Source organism: Cryptomeria japonica, chromosome 5, assembly GCF_030272615.1.
Source record: "Cryptomeria japonica chromosome 5, Sugi_1.0, whole genome shotgun sequence".
Taxonomy (NCBI): Eukaryota; Viridiplantae; Streptophyta; class Pinopsida; order Cupressales; family Cupressaceae; genus Cryptomeria; species Cryptomeria japonica.
Genome location: NC_081409.1, coordinates 201,100,875 through 201,128,707, shown reverse-complemented (window position 1 = coordinate 201,128,707; position 27,833 = coordinate 201,100,875). Strand labels below are relative to the sequence as shown.

At 34.3% G+C, this 27,833-nt stretch overlaps 1 protein-coding gene across 2 annotated transcripts in view; it reads left to right on the top strand.

Moving 5' to 3' along the window:
* Positions 1-237: 237 nt before the first annotated feature.
* The window catches only part of LOC131072823 (aldehyde dehydrogenase family 3 member H1), a 52,444-nt gene continuing 24,848 nt past the window's right edge, over positions 238-27,833 (top strand). The window contains exons 1-3 of one of the 2 annotated variants that reach the window (XM_059221338.1): positions 238-653; positions 25,846-25,914; positions 26,184-26,280. In XM_059221338.1, the coding sequence (XP_059077321.1) occupies positions 462-653; positions 25,846-25,914; positions 26,184-26,280 (358 nt within the window). In that variant the 5' untranslated portion in view covers positions 238-461. Of the gene's footprint in view, positions 654-16,104; positions 16,419-25,845; positions 25,915-26,183; positions 26,281-27,833 lie in introns of those variants that run through there. The other variant, XM_058009097.2, reaches the window with a different exon arrangement.

Sequence of the window (27,833 nt, the reverse complement as noted above, 5' to 3'; positions counted from 1 at the left end):
TTTTTCAATACCGACAAATCTTAAGCAGTGATAAGTTGTTTGCCTAAACTGCCTCAAATGTCTCTTGTACGGGACGGTGTACATGTACTCCAAGGTCTCGGGAATGAATCTACACGTTCCATTTTTTCCGTTATTTTATCTCCTTTGTGAACCGCCAAAAGTTAAACACCTGCCAGCAAACTCGAAGAAAACTGGGGAACGTCGTCGTTTGTAATTATCGATCATCTCAACACTGACTTCCAATCGCAAGATAATGTACATCGATTATTTTGAGTGTGATCGTGGAAAAATAGAAAAAAGCGGACAGTTGTACCGAAAATTAAAAAAACAATTTAAGAAACCCCGCTTTGCATAATGTTGTAGAGATAATCTCTTTTCCTGAATTGTTTGGCTCCCGTTCGATCCCCAGATATTCTCTGGTTTTTTCCCCTGTTTGTGCGTACTGGAAGGTTTGGCATAAGATGTCGCTGGACGCAGCTTGTACAGTGAGAGAGCTGAGGGAGAGCTTTGCGTCGGGTCGGACGCGGCCTTATGAGTGGAGAATTGGTCAGCTTAAGCAGATTGTGAAGCTTGTTGATGAAAATCAGGATGAGATTGCGGAGGCTCTGCATAAGGATATCGGCAAGCCTCCATTTGAGTCTTTCATCTCAGAGGTATTTTAGATTCCGTTGTTTGTTTTATTCCGTTATGACGCAATCAATGGTTTTTTGCCCCCCTTTTTAATTAAATGCTGTCTTCTTCTTCTATTTGTCTGGTATTTTCAACAATTTGGCATTGCGAGTCACAATATTAAGTCGAACTTACAAGTTACTGATTTTTCGTGGCCTCTTGCTTTGCTTTGTTTTTCAGCAAATTTCGCCGCTTTTTAAAAGATATGACAATTTTACATTGCAAAGTGGTAAGATTTAATTCAGAAGTTAGATGAAATACTTGTGAATTTGTTTCCTCAGTAGAAAGACTATCCTGGCCTTTCAGTAAGGAACTCAGTTTTAAGGACTCTGTATTGTACTAGCGGGAATAAAGAATGCAAAGTGCATTTAAACACTAGGTAGAACTGAGATTAAAACTTAGAAGTCAGAACTAGATACTCGCAGACTGGACTTTGTATTGTACTAGCGGGAATAAAGCATGCTAATTGCATTTAAACACTACGCCCCGAGATTAAATCTCAGATCTAAATACTGTTCTGACTGGACTTTATTAACGGGATTGAAGCATGCAAAGTGCATGAAACACCACACCCTGAGATTAAAACTCAAAACTGAATCTCACAGTATCAATATGAGTGGGAGTCAGGCATGCAAGGTGTATATGTCGCCACAGATCATGAGATTAGAACAGTTTTGTCGACATAGGGCTAAGAACTCACTTTTAAAAGACTTACTTAGGGCTAAGAACTCACTTTTAAAAGACTTACATAGGGCTAAGAACCAGGTGTGTATATCGCCCCAGATCATCCTTGTACGGGCATACTTATTTTTTTGTTTTTCCATTAACAAATAAAAAAGAAAGGTTTGCGTTATTACTTCAACAAAACAAAAAAGAAGACAGTATAATTCGGTCTTCTGCCTGCCTACCAAAGGAGATGGTCAGATGTCTAACTCATAGGAACATTTAATACCAAATTTGCAGCATGTAAAAGCTGAAGTCCAGACCAAAGATTCTATTCAAGATAAGAGATTTAAACAAAAATCTTCAGTCAGGCCTAAAACTCTTACCCCAGAGAAGGAACAAAGAAAATTCTCTTCACTACAAAATTACCGCATGTTGTAAGTCAAACAAGATATAACAACTAAAATGTGGGAATACCAGTCACATCAATTCCAAAAAAGCGAAACGAAGCAAGCATGATTTCTAATGAAGATTGGTCATGAACAATTTCAGCATTGTTCAGAGCAAAGCAATTTCTATATTCCTCTGCGCCCCTCTGCTTCCTCCATATATCCTGCTATCGAGTAGATCCCAAATTCTCTGGCAAAGGTTGATAGTATTTGACTTAACTCTTTCCAAGTGCATTACTTAAAAATAACCAAGGCTTTTATACATCTGAAAAAAATCCCGTGTCAGTTGCTATTTGATGGATCTTCATATGCGGTTCCAAAACTCCAATTTTGGCACACCCTCGGAAGATTCGGGCAAAGGTTGTTCAGTTTGGTGTCACACCTGTCAATTGCATTTGTTTACAAATCACCAACGCTATTTCAGGAAGTCTATTTTGTACATATACCGCAAAGATTACAGTTTATTAGACTCTCAGAGATTCCTCAAGTTCCCCATTGTGTGCATGTCCTGAATTCATTGCATTTCATGAGCCACATCTGCAATCTGCATTTAGTCAAATAATTTCCACGCCTCTTATATCCTTTCAAAATTTGTACATGTCTCAGGACAGTGACAACAATCCATATCCTCTTATCCATGGAACTGCTTCTGATTTGAATTATGATCCTTGTATGCCTCCAACGTCTGTTACCCCTTAGAAGGTATCCAATTTTAATTAAGATTACATGCAGCCAGCATTGGTGAAGCGATTCTGTATTTTTAATCACTCCTTTAGTTATATAAGAACCAATTAATATTTTTGGCACTCTGGTATCATAGCTTGATCCATTGTAATCTTCACAGCTTCTTAAGTTGAACCAAGCATTACCAATGAAGTACTCACAAATGTGGCTTTCTTAACTTCTGCCATAACTTGTAAAACTTCAACTTCATTACCAAGGTTAGAATACATGATAATAAGAACTTATAAGCATACCAATTTCTTTTTGTGTAATCATTCCCTCAGTTCCTTCATAACATCCTCTATTCTTGAAATATAGCCCATTTAAAAATAAATAGCTGACAGGTTACCTCAAATGGACCAAATGAATCCACTATCATCTGTTCATCCTAATGTCATTACTAAGTTTTCGGTGATTGTACTATCTAGCTTTCTTTTTTTTGGTATTACCAGCAACACTTTTTTTGGCTGACCCATCTTCAAATAGAGTCATCATACTATTGTTTGGAAGCTTCTTTAAAGCCAAAATCTGTCCCTGAATCACAAACTCAAGCCCCTCTGGCTTTTCAGTAACTTTGTCTTTTATCAGAATTGCACCATATAGTTTTTGGTTCTTTTCATTCTCAGGAAGATCTTTAAAATATGTTTAAGCACTTGGCTATGCCATGAAATTTAACCATTAGTTCTTAGAGAGCAAATACAAACACATTGAAATCCTCTAGTATGGCCACTTCAAAACCTACAGGGTGTACTTGAAATTGCCATATTTGCAGAGCTACTTGATTATGCCATCAAGCTCCAATAAGTTGCCATTACCATGGCCACCATCCTTACCGTCCAAATTAATAAGTGAGCTGTGAACCATTTAGAAGATCAAGGGACTGCTTACAGCTTTGCAGTCCACTCCTTTTGCAAATTTATACTTACAATCTACTGATTTAATTGGCTGATGCTCCACTGAGCATCTGAATATAATGCATATACGTTTATTTATAAAAGGAGTTACACTGATAATCAGATCTATCCTGCCTATCCACAACTGCTCTTGATTATGATAACATTATCCATTCCTTGTACTTGGATACTGCTCGTCCATTCCAAAAATTTGATTATTATTTGAACTAAATTTCCCCGGCATAAGACTTTTACACTTTTAGTCGATGTAGCCAATAATTCAGATCAGACTTACCATTTTCTGTTGATATGGAGCTCCCGTATATCTTGGCTTAAACAGTGAGGCTAAAATAAGTGGACGGGTGCCAGTGATGAGTGAGGAGATTCTATATTGCGTGTTAAAGTATATTCCTCTGCCCCTAGCCATAGCTTCAGCGTAGTTATTTGTTTGTAATCTTACTCCTGCAGCAAACCAAAGGATTGGAAAATCAGAAAAGTTTATGGTAAAGCTTACATAATTCTGAAAACAAATTAGCAGTATTAAATTAAGTTTAAGTGCTTGTTGTCAGTCAGAGGAAGTGAACAGAGTTCTGAACTCTTTGACTCCAGGTGGTGAGTTCTCCAAGGGCAGCAAATGTAGTTTATATGAATCGTGCATGCAGAGTAGGATATGGGCTTTCTTTTCAAGAATTCGTCTCTACTAAAAATAATTGCAATTGATGATGGGAACCAGTAAACAAGATATTATGTTTATAAACATTTTTCTGTCTATGTTTAAACAAATAGGCATGTAGATTAGTGTTATACCATCATTGTGGTTGATTTTAAGATGTTACTTATCTTCCCTATAATCTTTTGTGGCCCCTCTCAGAAACTTCACATGGTTCTTCCCCTGATTTCAATTACCCAATGGCGCTCTTGTAGATAGTAAGATTAATTTGTGTTAATCATAAATTTCTTCAGCTTGTTCCTTTCTATATTTCTCCTCAAAATTCCTTTCTTTTCTGGGTAAAAGACTGGTTTTAACAACCATCAGGAAAATAAAGTCCTGGAAGTATATGAAGATTTGAGCCAACGACTACATGGTTTTCTATTTTTTTCACTTTTTCATTTTTCGACCTAAATGAAAATGGAGAATAAGTACTCTTAATTGCAAGTGAATGTAGAAATTGGGTCTCTTATCTGCATAAAACCTCTTGATATTTAGGTTAAAACTAATGGAATTATAATGATTCTTGAAAATGAGAAGATATGATCTCAAAATGGGATGCTGACTTAGGGAAACATGTTCAGAACGTGCACATTGATGGTTCTCTAGATTTGAAAAAACCTTTTGCTCTTGCTGGCCTCTTTTACACTGATACTGCTGTTTTTACTGGGTCCGCCAATACAAAATCTATAAATAACAAACATCTCATGTATGTATTCGCAGTTTGTCTACCATTACCATGCCCTATTGTGAACCAATGTACAGGAGTTTATAAGGTCAAGGAAAGAAAATTTCACTGTTAAAAGCAGCCAACTGCTTCAATAAACAGTCTAAAGCTCTTAATTTTTCCAATTAAAAAGATTCATCTATTCGGTACCATCTCCAATGTCCACAGCCATATGGACCTTGTGCTATATTATGCTTTCAAAGTCAAAACAACAATTCAATAATGCAGCAAACATCTTGATCTTAATGCCTGCCAACAAGAATCATCCAACCATCAATTACTTCTTAATCAACTGTTGGTCACAAGCAACTTTCAAAAGATGAATTGCAGCTTGTATTGGGGATCATCATGAATACGCTTAAATAGTTAATACATTAATGGTGAATGCTTCTGGATTCGATTGTTGGTCACACAATCGAATCCAGAAGCATACAGCATTAATCATATGGATTGTGGAAATCTACTCATGTTAGTTAATACATTTACAATAGTACTTAAACTTTTCAAGATTTTGTGAGCTCCTTTTGAAGATAATTTTCAAGGACATAGGGTTTATTGAAGAGACAAACAAAGTTTATTAATAAGACACATCCTCAGTTTCTATGCATTAACCTTTTCTTTTAATCAACTTCATGGATTTGATACTTGTCTTCTTGCAAACTGGAAAGCAAGCCAAACTGCTAATGGACTCTTTCCACAGGGTATGGGGACGTTTGCAAAGGGGGGGAACATGTAAAGGACATGTCTAAAAGTCCTGTGAATAGTATTTGATTAGGAAAAGAAGAGTGTGAACAGGTAATTGACAGGTTGACTAATTCCCATTTAACATAACTTTCCACCCAACCCTATGGAATCTTCAATATTTTTTGAGATCAGACTGCATTGTTTGTTCAGTTTCTGACATTTGGGGTCCCATTACTGGACCGATAATCAAGCAAAATCTTAAAGCGAAAACTTTCTATTCGTAAAAGGTATCCCTAAGCCAGGGTAATGATACAACAAATGGAAAATTTCTGGTGTCTTTCTCTTACCTACAAAAATCAAGAGTCATATACCAGCATATCTAATTTGACAGTTATTTTAACCATCCATTGGAGTTGGGAGAATCAATATAGTACTGTTGGGAAAATATAAATCACCCACGGTTATTATCCAAGTCTAAATAGAGTCAGGCTCCAAAGATTGGAGCTAGATGACTACTGAAATGATCAAAGGAGAGAAGAGGGTTGGACGCCCTTAGTCTGATTCATCAATTGGATGTAGCCGGTTGACTTTTGCTGTTGTCTGTACTCAACGATCAGTACCAAAGGTTTGCGGTTGGATAAACAATGGTTTAGCTGCTACAAACCTGCTCAAGGACTCTACTCTTCTTTTGGACGAGGCTGTGCATGCATTCTGGTCTTCCTAGTGAAGATTAATCATATTGGTGGAGCAATGTCTTCTGGTCCTGCAAGTTTGTTTGCATGCGCTTAAAGTCGTGTTTGAAACTTGGTGGTGCTGAAAAGCACCTTTTGGAGCCTGCTAAACGCAGAAGGAAATCTTGTTTACTTATTTGTTAGCAGTTAAGACCCTGTTGCCAATGAATAAGATTGGGGGACCATATAGATGCAAGATGTGATGTGAATGATAAGATCCTAGGTGTTCAATTTGAGGTATTTGGTGTGCAAGCTGACGGGTAACAATCATGTTGGTCTGAAAGGGTTGGCTTGGGAAAGTGAGAAAAGAGATTTGAATTGAGAGGAATAGGCCACAGGTGCAGTCCTGTCTAAGGGACTGATCCGTGGCAGCAATATAGTCCAAGGTAGATGGATAGTTGCAAAGAGAGTTGGTCTGGACCGTTTAGGACTGTAATAAGTTGATGGCTGACAGGTTTTGGATTTTGTGTCAGCTTATACACAAAATAGTGCAAATTGAGCGTTAAGACATTACATTTATGACAGTACCAAAATCAGGTGTAAAACAAGAGGTTGCCGTAATTTGTGAACCATACAGTGGTGTGATGATAAAAGGTAGATGGTAAAGCTAGACTCTAATTTGACATTTTGGCACCTTTTTCCGTTGTGCCTGCTGCTGTTTAAGGCACCTTCTCTTCAATTGCCCGCTGTTAAATGTTCTAATCATTCTGAGTCTTCCCTTGTTGCAGTCGTGATACTGCTGTTGCATGTCTGTAACAACATATATGCTTTTTATTCCTCCTATCATATTAAATATTTGTATGCTTTATTTTAAAAAATATACATATTATATTGTTTACCACTGGATAATATTTTTATGTTTTATTTCATGACTATGTAGGGGAGGGGATCTAGTAGCTGAGCATGTTCCAATAGTTGTGATAACATTTGTTGAGTTACTCCCTAATATTTTTAACAGTATAGCAGTAGTAGTTGTGACTTCAAATTTGTCTGTGTTGATCATTTGTACACATAATTGGATGAAATGTATTGGTAGATCTAAAAAGCAATTAATCATGTGATGCCACATTGACACATCAATAAAACATGCTTTAATACATAACTATTATAACTTAATGCACGACTACTAGTCTACCTGTTTTGGATAGTTTTTTTTCGTGTAGGGGTCTCACCCAATAAACTGTTGTAAACAATTGAAAGCGAATCAAAATTATCACATATAATTTGAAAGATTCCGAAAGTAAATTTGCTCAACTACTGAATCCTCTCCTCTATATATAAGATTCCATGATTGAAATTAAGCTTAAACCCAACCTCGCCAATCCACCGTAGTACTGCCTTCCCATAGCAAACTTAATTTTGATAGATTCCACGCTCAAATAAATTGACACGTTTTATCCGCTGTACATGACTCCTGCGAATGACTATCGAGATATAAATGCTTTTCGACAAATCCGGACAATTAAAGTGAATTCGACGACTAACGGCTCCTGTTCGAGAAAGCAGACCATTTCTGCCTTATACGGTTATACCATGAATTAAAGCATGGTTGACTTGCGTGAACCTTTTGCAGAACAATCAAGAGGGTGAAAGAAATAAAAGCATCCTTAATGTACCACCTAGTCCTCACAATTAATTGTCATCTTTAAAAATGAATTTGGACTCTTCAAGTTTGTAAGCTTTATCGTAAATCATTGATACCTTTGTCGTCGATGTAAGATGCCATTAAGGATCTGAACGTGGACGTATAGAGCATGCTCGAAGATGTCCGAGGTCGGAATATTAATTAAAAGAACTGTCATATACTTTTGGATTAGGATCAGGCAAGGGTCTCATGGGGAAGAGGGGAAGAGGTGGTCCCATGAATAAATTTGTTTTTGCATGGGGATTATTTGGAATCTTTTTCAAAAAAAAAGAAGCCCCTACTTTTTAGGCCTAAAAATTTGAGCAGGTGGAAAAGGGGTGGGGCTAAAAATTGCCCATCAGCTTAAGGATGTTATCTACCATTTGTCAAACATTGAAGTTTAATTTCTATTAAAAAATTAGTTGGAGGGAAATGAATTATTTTTACTCGTTTTTATTATGCACATACAAAGATATTATATTCATGAGACCACCAGCGTCCTTAAATTTTGGAGCTTAAATTTTAAATCTAAACTACACTACAGAATTCATGAAACTGCCAGCTTTAAAATTTTCCTAAAATATCTCAGCAGCTCCAGCTCTATTTTTTAGGAAGCCCCCCTCCATGGGACCCCAACCTTAGTTTGACTTGTTACCCATTTCCTCGTAAGTTATCTATATGATTAATAGTTATTAATATTTGTATAGTTTATAATAATGATTAATGATATTTATTAAATATAATTATGTAAAAAATATTTATCAATATTTGGAGTTACATTTTTTTATCTATTTTGAAAATGACGAAAAATGAAGGTTGGAGAGGAAAGGATGGGTCTATAGTCGATCTTATTTGAGGATGACAAAAATGAAGGTTGGAGAAGGAAGGATGAGTTTATAGTTGATTTTATTTTTTTTCATCATAATATCAGGTCATAGATTGTGATCCAAAATGTCGATGTTAGCTATATTGAAATATGGGTTCTAAAAATCAATGAAATTCTAAAGCCAAATTTGAGGATTTTAATGTGTCTAAATTAGAGATTAAATTTTTTTACTCAATTCTCTGGAGACATGGTTGCCTCATACAACGAACCTCTTCGAGATTAGGTGTTGTTGCATTCTTTGTTTGCAACATAAGCTGAACCTAAAACAACTTGTGCAAAATAAATTAAAGGTTCATTTGGTTGCCAAAAATAATCCATATCACATGAAAAAACTGAAGCCTTTGATTGATCCAATATCCTAATCTTTATTTTTGCCACTCCACATAAGCAAGATACTACCTTGATGCATCATAATTGTTATCAAACAATGCATAAATTACCTCATGGCAAGGGTAATAAATTGTGTCCAACTGCTTTATAGGCTATGCAACCCCTTAAAATAAGAATTCAAATTCAATTAAATTTTCCTTGATTTATAAGGACTATCTAGATTAAGAATTGAAAGGAGTTCATCTCCACACATTTGGAGATTGAGTGTTGCCTCACTAACATTTAGGGGTATTGATAATTTTAATATTAATTAGAAAATCAATACCTTTATTACATTCTCTATAATAATGATATTTGAAAATCCTTTCAAAATTATTATTAAATATTAACTTTTGATATGCCATTATCTAATTTTCAATTCACCATAGCTTATTTGGACTTGCAATAATTAAAGTGTCCTCTTCTACAATCACTTGCACTCAATCCCTTTAAGCAATTCCTCCAATTCAACTTTGTTATCACATTTTATTTCTAAGAAGAGTAAGCTCCTCTGATAAATTGTTGTAGAGCATCTTTAATAAAGTCACCAACACTCGCCTACCTAAAAAAAACTTATCAAATCACCATCAAATTAAATTTTTAAGAAACTAAGTGCCTCACTTTTTCCCCTTTCTTACCCTATTTATAAGAAATATATAATATATTATTAATTTATTAATATTTTTTAGAATATAATTAATATTAAACATATAAATTATTAAACTGTTTATGACATAGTGTGATAATTAAAGTGTAGTATTGTGATCATAGATACTCTATCTTTGTTGATTTATTGTGCTCACAAATACGGACCTTTGCATTGATATTATTGGTGTTCATACTAATGACTTAATGCTCCAAATCTTTAGTGGACCAATGAACTCATAAGCTTTGTACCCTTGAATGACTACTATACTTGCAGATTTGAACTTTCCAACCTCACCTAACTCACACCAGACTAGAACTTCTCGTGATAAAAATAATAATATATATAATTATATATTTCAATCATTAAATTGAGGGCTCTTTTAGATCTTAATCTCTTAAATATAATATTTTTATAGTACCAAACCGGGAAAAAAATATCCATCATCCTGCCCCAAGGTCCAAACCCCACTAACTCACCTATCACAACTAATAATATAAAAAACCAAAAAGGTTGTCGTACACTTCCACCCCTCAGCATCCTGCATTTAGCAGGAAAAAACAAAAAAAAAAAGGGTGATGTCGCAGCCATCTTAATCTAAAACTGCTCGTGAGTGCGTATACCCCACCAAGGGTTTGGTAGCAGAAGGAAGACCCCGGTCCTATCTGATTTCACCATTGACTCGATTTTCTCCTATACACCTAAGCCACACCCTTAGCTCTAAGCATGACCTCTAGAAGTGCTTCCGAATACAGAGAAGGTAGAATAAAAATACTGGAGAACCCCATTCTGCATTCCTTGTGGTTACATATAATGCATCCACACGAAGTTAAAATATGTTATAATATCATTTTTGTATTATCATCTTTATGAATTATTATTTTGTTGGTATAATTTTTGTTTAAGAATTTAAAATATGTTATAATATTATTTTTGTATTATCATTTTTTATGAATTATTATTTTCTTTGACTTAGAAATAAAAAGTAAAGATATTTATTTCATTAACATTTTATTATTGTTGATAAATTATTTGAATAATTTTAATTACTTAATCCATAAATTATTAACCTATCTTATTAATATCTTAAATCAATAATTTATATATCTTTAAAATCTTATTTATTTATATATATTACATATTTAAAAATTCTTCAAAACAATTAATTTTATTTTTATTAGATTCTTGGAAACATTGGGGTCATTAGATCTAATATGAGAAAATCATCCATTCAAAATTTATCTTTATTGAAAAGTTATATCATAATCTCAATTGAAAGAAAAACTTATGACCATAGATAATGTGAAACTCCTAGAAAGCCATAAGAGAATTGAAAAATGATCAAACTAGAGATATTCAATATGTTCATACATATTTTTACTATCATTTAACTTAATAATATTATCACTATCGAAAGCTAAGTGCGCAACAACATCCAATACCAATCTTATCTAGTATAAGACACCAAACATCAATGTGGACAAGGAAAATTATACAAGTCTTGAAAACACCTCTACTAGATTTTCAAGTTCATCATCCTCACAATAACTTGAATATTTAAAACTAGCTTTAGATGAGAGGTTTACTCTTAGTAACTTGGGATTTTATTCGACCGCTTGATGGGGACGAGCTTGGAATTGTTTCCAAGAGTGGAGATGATCAAGGATGCACTTGAAGTATACTACTACTTGGTGCTCCACACCCTGCTACTTGGTGCTCCACATCCTCCATGTCACTATGGAGAAAATATGAACCAACTTCATTTGAACACATTCCTCCATATCTCTTTGATTATACTATATCTTTACTGTGCTTAGTCTAGTATACTAAGGAAACTTCGATTATAACATCACTTTGTTGACATAGAAACTATGATATATTAAATTGCAAGTACTAAATCACTTTTCTTGTACAATCACTTTCATTGTTATAAAGACCATAATATATTAACTTTCACATGCTCGACAAATGTGTAATGTCTACAATTATGTAATGAAAATGCACTAAGTATGTGACCACCTTTAGAATTTAAAGATTAAAATATCGAGTCATAAATTATGGAGTATTATATTAAAATAAATGTAGAAAATTATAGATTTGATTTAGAGTTACAAATTTGAACTTTGGTGCATATATTTAATCTTTGCTAAATTTTATTGTTAATCTTTTTGTTTGTGTTGAAGTTTGAGGTCCATTGTAGTTACTTCAAAATGTTGGAGAACATTTTGGAAACTTTACTAAATAATGATTACTTTTCCTATGATCAAAATCTTGGATGGACATTTAATTGTTTGGAACAAAGATTGAAATTAGCAACAAAAATGTTCTAGATGTTGATGAAAGCAAGTTATGTGGTAATGATGCTTTAAATATGTTCTTTGAATGTTCAATGTTGATTGTAGATGCTTAAGATTTAAGATGTTTAGATGTATAAGAGCTAGTTTTTGAAAACAATTCTAAAGGTGGCAGTGAAATGTTTTGTGCTTGGAGTTGACAAGTAGCCACTTGTGAGAATGGTTATGTTGGCGCCAAAATTTGAATTTAACATTAATCAATTGTAGCTTCACTTCTACAAATCACAAAATTGCTTGGGTCAATTCTCCAAATTATGGTTTTGAATTCACACAAAAAATGAAAAATTAAGGATTAGAATTAATGCATACGAGATTACGTAAGGTGGTGGTTATGTACCAACTTTCACTAAAGATCATCCATTTCTCTAAGATAAGATTATTCTCAACTTCTCTAAATTTAATTTATAACAATTATAAAGTATGCGATGATTTGTTATGATTCAATTATCTATTTTTTGAGTCAACTTTTATTAATTTATATTTCATCTACATTCAACCAAACATTAGATTAGTTGGGGACCACTTATATTGTGAAATTATTCCTTTCAATAGGAGGATTATGATCTATTATACTATATATACTACTATAGAATTTTAGTTGTATCTTGAGGGAAATGATATTTTTAAAGAAGTTTATAGGAAATTTTTTTAGGTATATGTTTAATTTTTTTTTTGGATCATATAAAAGGACAGGGTAGGTCAAGCACATAAACATATTCATCTCAACTATTCAATGATTATGTTAGGAGGATGACCATTTTTATTTTGACATCACTTTTACTGTCACTCAAGATTATGGTATATAAGATTTTATATTGTTGAGAGAATGTTCAATTGTGTTCGAGATTTTATGTTATTGTTACAAACCAAACTTCTCAAAAAATATTCAGCCACATAAAAAAGAGGAGACTGGGCAAACACAAATACTCATTTCAACTGACCAATTATTATTATTTTAATAAGAAGAACAATTCTATTGTAACACTTATACTCTAACATGAAAATATCTTCAAAATACAAAATAGTCAAAGAAAGGTTAAACAAGTGATCCTAGGATATTAACTAAATTAATTAGAAGACGTTTTTCAAACTACAAAAATATTCAACCATACAAAAAGAGGAGACTAGGCAAACACATTGACTCATCCCAATCAATCCATTATTACTAGCAATTGCACCTTAGTGTGCAATGGGTACGCCAAAAAGGTGTGGAAGGTCAATTCAAAAAAAAAAAAAGCTCTATGTTTTGCATACATTTATGCAATGCATGATAAAAATTGGTAGGCCATTTAACCGATCTTCATATCAATTATACATCCACTTACATGGATCGTACCATGAGAGAGAGAGAGAGAGAGAGAGAGAGAGAGAGAGAGAGAGAGAGAGAGAGAGAGAGAGAGAGAGAGAGAGAGAGAGAGAGAGAGGAGAGAGAGAGAGAGAGAGAGAGAGGAGAGAGAGAGAGAGAGAGAGAGAGAGGAGAGAGAGAGAGAGGAGAAGAGAGAGAGAGAGAGAGAGAGAGAGAGAGAGGAGAGAGAGAGAGAGAGAGAGAGAGAGAGAGAGAGAGAGAGGAGAGAGAGAGAGAGAGAGAGGGAGGGAAATATCGAGAGATAGAGAGATATAAGGAGAGACATAGGGAGATAGAGATATGATATTTAAATCTTGCAAGTATATGAGAATATACATGTCAAGATGCATAGACCAATTTATAACTAACACGTCAACAAAGATGTTGACATAGGTTGACACCTAGTATGGTGGGTATACCTTTGATCAATGGTAATAATTTTAACAGAATAGTAAACTATTTTTAATCAACATGTATAAACTCATCAAATGACAAATCATAAAATATGATCTATATTATTATTATTATTATTTTTTGAATGCTTATAAATTCATTAATAAAATAATATATATCCTTAATTTATTTATTCACCTTAAAAAAATTAATTCAACGAAAAAATTTACATGGCTAAAATAATAAATATAAATGTAATGTCCCTATAAAGAAACAATAGATTCAAGTTAAAACTACTTTTTGCATGTTTTTGGACTTTAGAACATCCACTTGTCGAAAAAGAATTTAAAGAAAAGCCAAAAAAAAAGTTGAAAATGCTTTTAGAAGACACGGCATCACATTTTTTACTTAATTTCATCAAAAAAATAACCAAAAAACTTGGTAAAAATATGCATAAATGAAGAAAAATTGCTAAAAAATTCAAACAAACAAGGAAAGTGCACTATACTTGGAATGGATATGTATTTAAACAAAAAAATGAATTTCCAAACACTTCGGGGCAACAAAAAAAAATGTGGACTACAAAATGGTAGGTGGTTTTAAAAATATAAAAATGAGTTGCTCCAAATTATTATCATGGTTCCTATGCACGATTGTCATATGTGGACAGTCCCATTAGCGAAAATGTTAATGTGATTTCGATTGTGGAGTTGTCCAATGTGATTCCTATGAGCATTTTTCTATGTGCAATTTTTAAAAATGACAAAAAATAGTATGGAAAGATAAAAGTTAAAGATATAAGAACTGATATATAAAGAGGTGATGTATAGAGAGGATAGATGAAGAGATAGGGATACAAAGGAGGATAGATAAATAGTGAGAGAGAAAGAGAGAGAAACTCTTCTCCAAGATCTAAAGATTAATAAGTAAAATGATTAAAAATGATTGGTAACACAATACAATATTAAAAACTTTAAATATCTTATAATATAATTTTAATTTTTTTTCATTTGAGGAGAATATCTTATTAAAGAATAATCATAAAAGTAAAAATAAAAATAAATATAAGTATAAATAATTAAATACATAACAATTATAAATTTATAATGACTAAATATTATTATTTGACTCTTAAAAAAAGCATTAATTTTAATAGTATAAATATGCATAAATAAATATATAGTAAATATGTAATTGTAAATTTTTAATGATTAAATATCATTTCTAATGATTTCTTTGTTCAAGAAACCTTAATTTTAAAATATAATTTTAAAATATATTAGACTTTTTAATATTCAGAATATATCTAAACAAAAAATACATTGATAATATTAAAAATTGTAAAATAAATTTATATCAAAATTTAAATATTATAAAAATTAAAAAATAAATAATAAATTAAATAAAGTAAATCATTAAATAAAGAACAAAACTAATTTTAAAAATTTAATAATAATATATTATATAAATCAACCTTGTGACAGACCTCGCAAGGCCTTAGTAGACGATGTAGATACGCCCCCAAACCCTTTGGAATTAATCTTCACCGAGTTTCTTCCTCGCTATTTCACACTTATACTATAATATGAAAATAACCTCAAAATACAAAATAATCAAAAGAATTAAAATTAAACAAGTGATCGTTGAATGAATAAGATTTAAAACCTAAATTTGAAATTCATCTCAAACAAAATTTATATCATACTTATTTCCTTGAAGGTGCCCCTTAAATAGTTAGACATAACATAAATCAACTTACATATAAACTAAAAACATAGATACAAATAAATCTGAAATTTGCTAATGACACAACCATGTTTCAGGCATCTATATGATGTTGAATCTCTTCATTATAATTTTTTAAAAATAATTTATCTAAAATCTAGATTTTATTTATGTAATATTCTTTAAATTTGAATTATATTTTTAAACACAACCATACATCCATTAATTTTAGGCGTAGATAAGATCACGGTCCAAGATAAAGAGTCAACATGTGACAAAAAATCTTACAGACGGCGCAAAAGTGCGGAGCTCGATATCCGACTTCTTCTTCTTTTTCACATGGCAAGCGTAATGGTTGTTATACATGACTGCTTTTCGTTAATGTACAGTTAACGCCTTGAAATGAGAGAAGTGAAAGGGGAATTTATTGACGGGATTAGCCACGTATTTATGGCATAATAACAAACCACCGACGATCCACGATTTTCCACGAACTGAACAAGTCTAAGCACTTGGAGTAACGATGAAGGGAAAGACATATTCCCGAACAGAAACTGCTCTTAAGGCTGAAAGCGCACATTATAATCCATTTTCATATCATCACCACTTTCCCTCTGTGCCTCCCTTTGTTGAGATTTCATGGCCAATGCAGCTGACACAGCGAGGCAGCTCAGGGATACTTTTAGGTCAGGTCACACTAGACCTTACGAATGGAGAATTGCTCAGATCGAGCAAATTACGAAGATGATCGATGAAAGTCAGGATGACATTATGGGTGCTCTGCATCGAGATATGGGAAAGCCTCATTTCGAATCTTTCATTCACGAGGTATTTTGTTTTATTTGTGCTCTACCTCTATTTCCTCTCCTCCCAAGCATGTTTATCAACTAACTTTCATGCATTGAAAGATCGGTACATGCGGGTTAGCAAGATTATGTCTGGTCCGATCATTGCATCTTTGAGGATTACGCTTTGGCAGGTCTTACAAACCAATTTCGTTAGAAGAATGTTTAAAATGATCATCGTTATGGTCAATAATTGTAGGATATATATACACTACTAAAGAGTTTTTGAAGATGACTCATTGGTACTGCTATTGCAAATTTGATTTAGCAAACTATATTGCAGAGAATATTTCTTGTCAAGTATAAAAATGTGAGGAATTGATTTTTTGGAATGTGCGGAAATAATTTAAAAAAACCATATATTTGAGGAGATTGGGAGCAAAATGATCATCAACAGGTTTTGGAATGATTAAACTACAGCCTTGAAGTATTTGGGTACTTGAGGTGGGTAACATAGGATGGTGATGTGGGATGTATGACGTGGGTACATAAATCAGGATACAGCTATATTGTCGCCAAAAGATGAGAGTACAGGGATGAGATTCCATGAACGGAGTTTCCCGGTGATTATGCTGGAGTGTCATGAAAAGTGGAATTTGACTAGTAAACCCAGTTTAGCCGCACATTAAATTGGATATCTGGGCTCAAAAATACACTACTTGGAATTTTGTTGGTTTATTCCTATATTTTTGGAGTAGGTCTCTACAGTTCCGCACCTTGCATATTTAGTATTCCTAATGTCCTCTGTCACGCTAACATCCTCTGCAGCAACAGTTACAATTCTGACGATGGAATGTAGCAGGCAATTGGCACGGTAATAACCAGGGTGCAGTGGTCGAAATTGTATTATATTAACATCAACAGTGCCAATCCATTCCCTTGTGTTTGGAGCAAGCTCACACTCTTAGTCTGGTATGAAGTATGAACCACATTACGGTGCCAATATTAGGAATATTGTGCCTTTTAGTCACAACAATCATAGGTAACAGATGCATAAACCGAATTAACACCTTTATGTGGTGTCCTCATCGTTAATTCGGTTTATGCATCTGTTACTTTCTTCACCGATTCCTTCTTTTTGTTTGATTGATGACAAACAACTTTGTTCCCCTGCATCTCACTCTGTTTTTCTTGTTCTCCCTTCTCTCTCCTGTGTCTTTCTCCTCTCAATCTCGTCGCCAAACTTCTCCCTTCCTATCCTTCTCCCTCTTACCTTGTTTCTCTCCCCCTGATTTGCGTCTACCTTTCGTCTCTCATTCCTCTTGCCTCCCCGCGTTTTCAACCGTTCCACAACTATTCTTGCTTTCCCGAGCACCGGTTTTCCACGCATACCAACAACCCCTAATTGTCCCATAACTGAATCTGGTGAACGGTAGAACAATGAGGGGTGAGTGAGCCCAAATTCTGTAGAACACGGCCTACTACTGAGAAGTGGGGGGGGGTGATTCTGTAGTAGACTTAATGTTATAATAATCTTCAATTCAAAATCTTTTATCTACTTCAAATTGAAATTTGAAAGATAAGGCAACTGAAACTGAAAATGGTGCAATAACAAGAACACAAAACACAAAATTTTACGTGGAAACCCAATTTGGGAAAACCGTGGTGAGAAACGCTGCTAGGATCTACCGTCCTAATCCAGCCTCACAATTGAAATGCTTTACAAACTTTTAGGGCACCAACCCAAGGAATCACCAAATCCCTTCTCAATTGAGCACCAACTCAATCTACTAAGAGCACCAACTCTAGTTCATAGGATTAACTTTCACTTTTAGAATAAGTATTCAGTAATATTTTTTGGAATCTGAAACATCAGTATGTTCTTTGAATAATCTGAAAATAGCAGCACACAGATACTAGAAACTGATTTATACATCAAGTATTTCTAAGTATTTACAAGATATGGATAATCAAAAATTCTGAAACTCTGCAAGACAAACTCAGAAACTGATTAAGATCTCAAAATTATTTTAACTTCAGTAGCCCTGTCTCAGAATTCTCAGAGAAGATATTATCTGCAGTTCATCACTCTGTCAAACTCTTTCACTGTCAAAATCAAGAACTCAATATAAATCTGATTCAGGAAGAAAATAAACAATTCTAATTAATGAAATATTCTCACCACCGAATCTGCAGTATTGAAGATCTATACCATTTTCACTTGTATCACCATTACTTAATTTTAGACTTCTCAAATTGTAGTTCTGCCTTATACCACATCGCTGTCATTTACAAATATCTACAGAAAAACATGTAATATCTTTTCTCCAACACTTCACACCGTGACAACCAAAGAATCCCACTCAAATCACTTTTTGTATTTAGACACCAGCAACTCATCAAATATTCACTCCAACTTCCAATAAATAGAGCACCCCTTCTCTCTTAACCAATGGGAACAACTAACTCTCAACGGTTAGAGAGTTGTAACCACCCAACCACCAAAACTCCCGTACAACCAAAACCACCTTTTAACAAATACGATGACAAATAAAGACTTTGTAATGACAGGAAAACATAAACCGATAATAGATAACTATATGTTTGGAATTTATAACCAACAGTAACTAACTCCAAACAAATACTTGTTTTCATAAAGCCATCGAACATATCACAATCTGAAATAATCATGATGCCATCAAAATGAAACCTGAAAGTGAATCATTCTGAGGAAGAAGACAACGATCAAGAACACTGCAAGGGCAAGGTATATCAGTTCATGTAATCTGATTGCATAATCTGAATGTTATAATCTGAAATCTGATTGCATAATCTGAATACTATTATAATATGAAATGTATTTGTTAATATTTGACATCAATGCTAAACTGAATGCCAACAAATTCCTCTCTGTCGAATATGGCCAAAGAAGATCCCACAGCTTTAGGCAACATGTAAAGAAACTGATTCCCGCCACTTAGCAAGCAAAATTTTTGTAACAAAGAACAACCCAAACAAGATGAACAAAACATGGGTCGATGCTCCTGCATCAAATTATCAGCCAAACATATCTCCATCTTCCCTTCTACTCTACTTCGAAGACTAACTATTCTATTATCAAGTGTTAACTATTAAACTTTACAAATGAAAGGGCAAAGCCTTTTATAGACATCCCAATTACAATTCAAGGGCCATGATTGATTTGGAATCAATGACCAAGATTTAACAATAAAACCCTGATTAGGGTTAGTTACAAGTACTAACTCCTCTTTGACCAATTAGATCATTACATTTCTTTGAATACACATCCTTTTAGGTGAAGGACCAATAAGAAACAAGGTTAGGTACATTGAATTTAGTGCACTCCACATGTGCAATTTTTGATGAATCAGGTTCAATGCACTTGGGTGCCTTGACTTGTCATGATTTGATTGGTGGATGAAGGTGAGTTGTCGCCACCTCAGCTACTTGCATGCCATGTAGACTCGATACCTCATCACAAGCAGTATCTCTTGATACTCAACATTATCCAATCCTTTAATGAATGTGATGGATCATATTCCCAAATTGCATCATCTTGATGATCAAATTTCTAACTTTGCTTAGCTTTTCTGAAACTATATTGTTTTGATCACATTTCACTTTCAATCTTGGCATTCGGGAATTCACCTTCTCTTGTGATGCATCTCCACTTTCAACCTTTGAATCTTGAAACATTCCTTCGTCTTGGAATGTATACCTTGTCATGAAATTTCCTTGATGTAGAGTTCTTTTCTCTGAATTGTTGAGTTCCTTGGTGCAACTCTTGACTTGTGGAACAATTTCTTGATATGATTGATTTCCTTGTAGTAGTATCATCTTAATGATATCTTGAATGTCTTTGACTTTGATCTTGGGATCTTGAATTTCCGAATGTTGTAGTTATTAATGAGTCTTCTTCCATCATAGAGCAAGCTTGCATTGTTGAATCATCCATGTTGTGATTGCATCTTTTGTTCATCCTTTTACATATGTGGATGTTGTCTTTCTTTATGTTGTAATACTTCATCATTGTGCAAAGCAATGCGTGACTTCTTCTTTGCATCATCCCGTTATGTTGACCTTGAAACTTCTTTCCTTCACATTGTTGGAGGCCGACCTAGCTTCCTAAAGGGCACATGAGACACTAAGACGAAATTTCCTTCAAGAAAGTGCAATTGCATCATATAGGTGGATTAACACCCTTGCAAAGTGAGATGGGTGGGATTGCAATAGGCTAGTGAAATAGTGCTCATGTATGTTTTCTTTCCTTGGGTGGAATTGCAAAGTGGAGAGGAAATTGTGCCCTTGTCTCTTGACTTAGCTAATTCACCACCTTCCTTGCACGACTTGATTCTCTTGAATGTCTTGAATTTGGATTCCATTCTTGAAGTGTGGATATTGATATGTAAGTCTTCCTTCATGATGTTGAGTTCTCCTTTCATACTTGAATTCATAGCTAATTCACCACCTTTCTTGCACGTCTTGATTCTCTTGAATGTCTTGAATTTGGATTCCGTTCTTGAAGTGTGGATATTGATATGTAAGTCTTCCTTCATGATGTTGAGTTCTCCTTTCATACTTGAATTCTTTCTCATTGCACTATTGTCTTCTTTGTATCCGCAACTTGGAAATCCCTCGCTTTGATGCTGTCTTGTGAATCTTGTCTTTCTCCAGCAATCCTTGATTTGGAAGTGTTCCTCATAATATGCAATCAATCTGAAATGAAAGAAATTTCCTTAAATCATGATAGCAAGATGAATCCTAAGTTAGTAAAATGCAAGAAATTGATAGGAAAATGGAAACTAGAATCTTGCATTCCTGATTTTATGTTGAAGGACTCAAAAGATATCTAAATGACCATCCGTTTTCAATAATTGCTTCACAATTTCAACTCATAAACCCTCCTAAAACCCTTCCAAGTTGAACCTTGACATCAACTGATTTTCGCTCCAATGATCTGAAATGATTTGAGAATTCTGGAAATTGCATTTGAAAATTGTGATGCAAGTCCTAGTCTGCTGTTAAAATTCGCACCAAGTCCTGATTCAAAATCTGGTACGAATGTCCTCCAATGGATACTAAAATTTGTACTCTCAAATTGATCAGATCCGCTCCAATGTGGAGGAAGAACTGCCTAAGATCTGATGTAATTCATCTCAGATCTGCTCCTTAATTTGCATTAGAAGTCTGCTCCCTATAATTTGCTTTGAATGAACTGCATACTCATGTTTAGAATGAGAAACCTTGATCTCGTTTATAGCCCTCTCAAGTTTGAATTTATAACTCCCTTATTAGGCCGACTTGACATCCTAACTCATCATACCCCTTGGGCATGATTTAGAGGTGGTCAAGAAATTAAATTTGAGCTAGGCGGAATCACAAGGTGAATAGGAAATTTGCAAGGTGGACATGCAATTCGCAAATCGCAAGGTGAATAGGAAATTTGCAAGGTGGACATGCAATTTGCAAGGTGAATAGGAAATTTGCAAGGTGGACATGCAATTGAATATTTTAGGGCAATGATTTCAACATTTTCCTTGTAATGAAAGTGCAATTTTGAACCCTAGACTTGTAATTTTCTTGCACAAGTTGTAACACATTTCTTGCAATTTACTTTTTCTCCTCTAATGATTTTCTTAGCAATTTTAGGAGGGAATGCACATGAATTTCTAATTTTTCATTTCACAATTTTGCTCTTCAACTTTCAATTTTGCACTTCACATACGAGTCAAGATTTTGCACTTTCATCCCTCAATCACCCTCATGAGTTGACACAATCGAACCTTCATTATAAAGCCAAAGATTGTGAAATGTTGCCAAACAAACTAACAAAGAAAAAAGCACTAAGCTAGCTAGGAAAAGTGGGGGTCGCCATTTGCAATGGGGTGCAATGTGTGAAAACATCACAACAAGATGGGGTTGGGCCCACTTTCTCGCTCAAAATGGTTTATGGGTAGAAGGATGGGATTAGGCCCACTTTCTGGCCCAAAATGGATTATGGGCGGAAAGATGGGGTTAGACCCACTTTTTGGCTCAAAATGGATTATGGGCAGAAAGATGGGGGGGTTAGACCCACTTTCTGGCTCAAAATGGATTATGGGTAGAAGGATGGGGTTAGGCCCACTTTCAGGCTCAAAATGGATTATGGGTAGAAAGATGGGGTTAGGCCCACTTTATAGCTCAAAATGGATTATGGGCGGAAAGATGGGATTAGGCCCACTTTTTGGCTCAAAATGGATTATGGGTAGAAGGATGGGGTTAGGCCCACTTTTTGGCTCAAAATAGATTACGAGTAGCAGATGGGGTTAGGCCCACTTTATGGCTCAAATAGATTATGAGCAGCAAGATTGGGGTTAGGCACACTTTCTGACATGAAAAAAGAAGGAATCTAAGAACATGTGTATTTGTGTGTATACTTCATGTTTGCATATATTCATTTGTATACTTCGAGTATTTATGTGTATGCATAGTGTTTGTATATATTCATATGCATACTCCATGTTTTTATGTGCATGCTCTGTGTTTGGTTCATATCTGATGTGTTTCCAGCATGGTTACTACGTGTGTATGTGTCTTTCTAATGTATGTCTTATGTCTTGAATATGCTTTGCATCATGTTTGATGTGTTTACAACAAGTTTATTCCATGTGTGCTTCCACAGCCATTTCATATTGGGAATCATCTTGTAACACTCGTGACCATTGCTTGAGGACAAGCAATTTTGGGTGGGGTGGACTGTAATGTCCCTTTTCTGAAATAGGATTTAATAATAAATAATAATAATTAAATTAAAATATTATTGATAAAAAAAATAATTAAATTAAAATATAAATAAATAATAAAATATAATATACAATAATTACAAGTTAATTAAGTTAAAGCAAAAGTCAAGAGTCATGCTATGAAGAGTTGTGACTCCCTCAAACATGAGGTATAAAAGGGAGAAAAGTTCATTTGAAAGAGGATAAGGAGGAAGGGAAAAACAATAATGGAGCATGGGAATAAGGAAAGGTAAATGGAAGGAGGAATAGGAAGGAAATAAGGAAGTGATTCTCTCAAAAGGGCAGAAATAATGAAGGGTTATGACTCTTTCAAAAGGTGATAATTATGAAGGTTGTGGCCATTGCAAAGGGCAGACGTGATGAGGAGGGCGACTCCTCCAAACTAGAAGATATAAGTGGAAGGACAAATTCAATGAGATGGGGAGAAAAGAGGAAGAGAATAAAAGGAAGCAGCATTTAATCTATAATCGGAAGTGCAGATCTGATTTGAATGATAAGGCAAGCAATGAAGAGATATGACCCTTAAAATGGGTGTGTCTTTTCAAAGGGATGTGTCTCCTCAATATAGTATGAAAGTGTAAAAGGAATTAAGCAATCGAAGAAGAGCAGAAGTACTCATACATCAAACACGATCAAGGAAGAAACAACCAGTTTCAGAGTTATTAAGAATAGTCAGTAGGCTTATATATTTTCAAGTGATGGGGATCTAAATCAAGATTTAAAGATTGACAATTTGCATTTCCTAAATATACTTAATACCTTTTTGGGAATTCTAGGGTAGAATATAGGAAATCCCAAAAGGGGACATTACAAAAGGATATAAATTGATTTCACAATATATGAGTTTATAAAATATAGTGTAGAAGATTCGACCTGTTAAAAGAACTCTAAATGGTTTTGTTAGAATTTTGCATAAACAAGAATTCTTCCTAGGACCTAATCACAAAATCAGGTGAATAGAATAAAGATATTCAATATTCAATGTAATGGAGGAAATTACAAGGAGTAACATACAAATATATAGGCCTCTTGGATTCGTGAATCAAGGAGATGACATGTCCAAGAGTTATGAGTTTAACTCTTAGTTACTACCATTTAAGAGGTGAGTCAACTCAATTTAATTGAGATAGAGTTGGCCTTAACTAAACATAGGTGGCACCTAACTACCATCAATCAAGGATTGATGAGATAGTGGTGGCACTTGAATACCTCAAATCCAGGTGAATGCATGTCATTATTATCTACCTAGATGAGAATAATTAAATATTATTATTATCTTAAGTGAACTTAATAGCTAGAATCTTACACTTAGGATGAAATCTTAGGTGAAGTGAAATATTTACCAGCAATGAATGAGTCTAGAGTTTTCAATGTTACCAAAATCTAAATGTTGTTTAGTGCCAATTATTCTTGCAATTTCCAGGTTTAGAAAAACATTGCTGTGTTATAGTAACATACGTCTGTTAAACATATTTGAAGTTAAGAGGATTATTATGTGTGGGATTTAGCCTGATTGTGTTTTTGATCATCTACAGATGACATCCAATTGCATCATCATACGATCAATATATATCCTCATGCATGTGGTCTCCTTGGCTTGTAATCATTACCAACATAGATGAGGGTGTAATGGTTGCTCATGCAAGTCATCATGAGGGTGTAATGGTTACTCATGGAGGTCATCTTGAAATGGCTAAGCAAAAATAAAAACGCTAGACAAAAATTCCAATGGGAGCTTCAAGCACTTAATATTCTAATTTCGTCAAACCTCGTCAAATGCATGTGCACAGTGCAGCAATATTTATACTTTATATAATAACAATGAGAGATCCTTCCTTACCTGATGATTTTGCTCATTTGATCCACCTAATGTGATTTTTCACTATCATAGTGACAAATGACATGAACTATGTTTGTTCAGTAATCCTTGTATTTTCAGCAATGTTCTTGTTTTAGTTTCAACAAATCGGAGTAGTGTTTAGTATTAGCCTAGTTCATAATTGAGACTTGGACATCTAGGTATACTGTTATTAGATTTCAGAATTCCAGATTTCAGTTTCAGTTTTCCCACCAGTAATTTCAGTTTCAAATATTTCAGCAGTTTGAGATTTCTGTTTAGATATCAGATTGACCTCAGTTCTTAGTTTTCTATTTTTGTTGAGTTTATTGCAGTTACAGCAGAGTTCTGTTTGGGCCCATATCAAATAATGATCCTATATTTTAAGCGTTTTTGCCTTATTTGACGACTTATCTTTGGCTAATGAGATCCACTACTTTGATAAGTGTATAAACATTTTTGTTAGTTCATTGCAATGACTTGATGAAAGACATATTGAATAAATGCGTTTAGCTGGATTCATCTCTTGTATGACTGGAAATTGGAATCACTTGCTTTTGGTTTTGGTTAATCGAGGTTGGTCCAATCCATGGTTGTTGATGATTGTCGTTTGATACTTTTATGTTGCCACTCACTGTCTTTATGACACTCTGTTTGAGAAACTCCTAACCATGTTTCTTAATTCTCCCTGGTGACATTCATGTTCATTCTACACAAGTATATGAACAAAGTGGCAAGTGTTCTATTCTATTTCTCCATGTATGTTTCTTTCTTGTTCATCTTTTTCCTGGTTGCTATATGATAGAATTTCCTTTTTTGGTGAAATGCAGATATCACTTTTAAAAGCCTCATGCAAAGTAGTGATCGGTGGGCTAAAGAAATGGATGGCCCCAGAAAAGGTGACAATTTACATGCTTTTTTAATGTGCTGATTTTTTTGATTGTGAGATATTGATATTGAACATTTCATATATTATTAAATATCAGCCCTCTGCAAAAGCCTGCCCTATCAACTTTTTTTTATAGAGTGTTATTATGTGCAAAAATGATCGTGTTCCACTGATGCACATTTGATTATCCAGTAAATAGTAACTCATACAAGTCCAATTTTCTGTAGGATAGCATGAAAGTTTTTGGAATATAATATGGGTATCATTAATGACATACAGGTTGGAACTACAATCACAAGCTTTCCTTCATCGGCTGAAATTGTGCCAGAACCATTGGGGGTCATTTTGATTATTTCTGCATGGAATTATCCCTTTTGTAAGTAGAGTTACTTTTCTCAGTGTTTATGCAATATTCTTTTAAATCTATCTATTTAGTATCGAAGCTTTATATGTTTTCTATTAAGGATTTTGAGGTGGACATCTCATTTATATATCATAAGGTAAAAAATTTGGATACATTAATTATAAATCTGTACCAAAACTTGTAAAAATATAGCAGATATATTATATTTACGTAGAAAGAAATTTTATAGCATAGTTGTTAAGAGACGGGTTTTGGGACTGGTATGGGAACAGGTTGCCAATCAAATTAGGGTACATGACTAAATGAATAATTAAAGGATTATATTATATATAAATGTAATCACCAGAAATTGTGGCCAGGGGGACTGTATGTGGTCCACATTCCTATATTGTAGCTTCTTGGCAACAATGTTCTAGAGTATAATATATATAAATGTAATCACCAGAAATTGTGGCCAGGGGGACTGTATGTGGTCCACATTCCTATATTGTAGTTTCTTGGCAACAATGTTCTAGAGTAAAATATAAATGTTCTTTCCCGCACACATTTATAACAAAAGCACAATTGCGCAACATTGTGAAAAGCCAAAAAAATGGGATGTGGTGTAACTGGTTTTCCTAAACCAAAAGGTTTAAATGAACCATCACAATACATTACCCTCCCCAGAGCTCTATCCCCAATCAAAAACTGTAAAAAGAACATGATTGCAGAGCATTATTAAGATTTAGAAACAAAAATTGGAACCTAGTATGAGTTGGTCCCAAACAGTACTCCACAGTGACATGTCCTTAGGGAGACCTAGATGATGTCACCATTGTCTAAGACATCTTGGAGGGGATGTCCTTTTTCTTAAGGACTGGACTGCCCGCTCCATTTGGTGCAAACAAAAAAAAAGCTATAAAAAATCTAAAAGGAGGGATTGTCATTGCAAATGTAGCACATTTGTAATGTCCCCCAATGGAAATAGGAAATCAAACCAAACTGCAATGACAAATTCTGATCACACTTTTAAAGATCCTTAAATTGCTGATGCGAGTCCACAATTGCAATAATCAACCACCCTAGAATGTTAGATCAAATCAATTCTGAATTAGGACATTTGAATAATCTTCCAATATGATTTATTTGAACAGTATAGCTACTAAACATTTGTTACAACAATGAATAAGGATGCTGGAAAGTACAAATCAGAATTTATAAAATATTTTTGTGCTCACAAAATGCTTTATCCTGCTGGAAAGCTGAAAGTGAGACCTAGACCAAACCTTGCAATGCTTGTAAACAGCAAATAGAGGTTGGTGACTGATGTATTAATGGTACAGCTGCTGCTTGGAGGTGTAGGACTGGCCATACAGTGCTGAAAAAGGCTGTAATCAGCTGGAAAAGATGCAGGTCTGCTGGAAATAGGGCTGAAACAACAGTATATTATCAAATGTATTCTCCCAATGGTGGTGCTAGGCTGGAGCAGCAATTTACTGTCAATTTTTACCCTTCCAAAGGATGGCTCTAATCTGGAACTATGTAGGTTTGCTGAGTGAAATAGCAATAAATGTTGCTTGACCCGC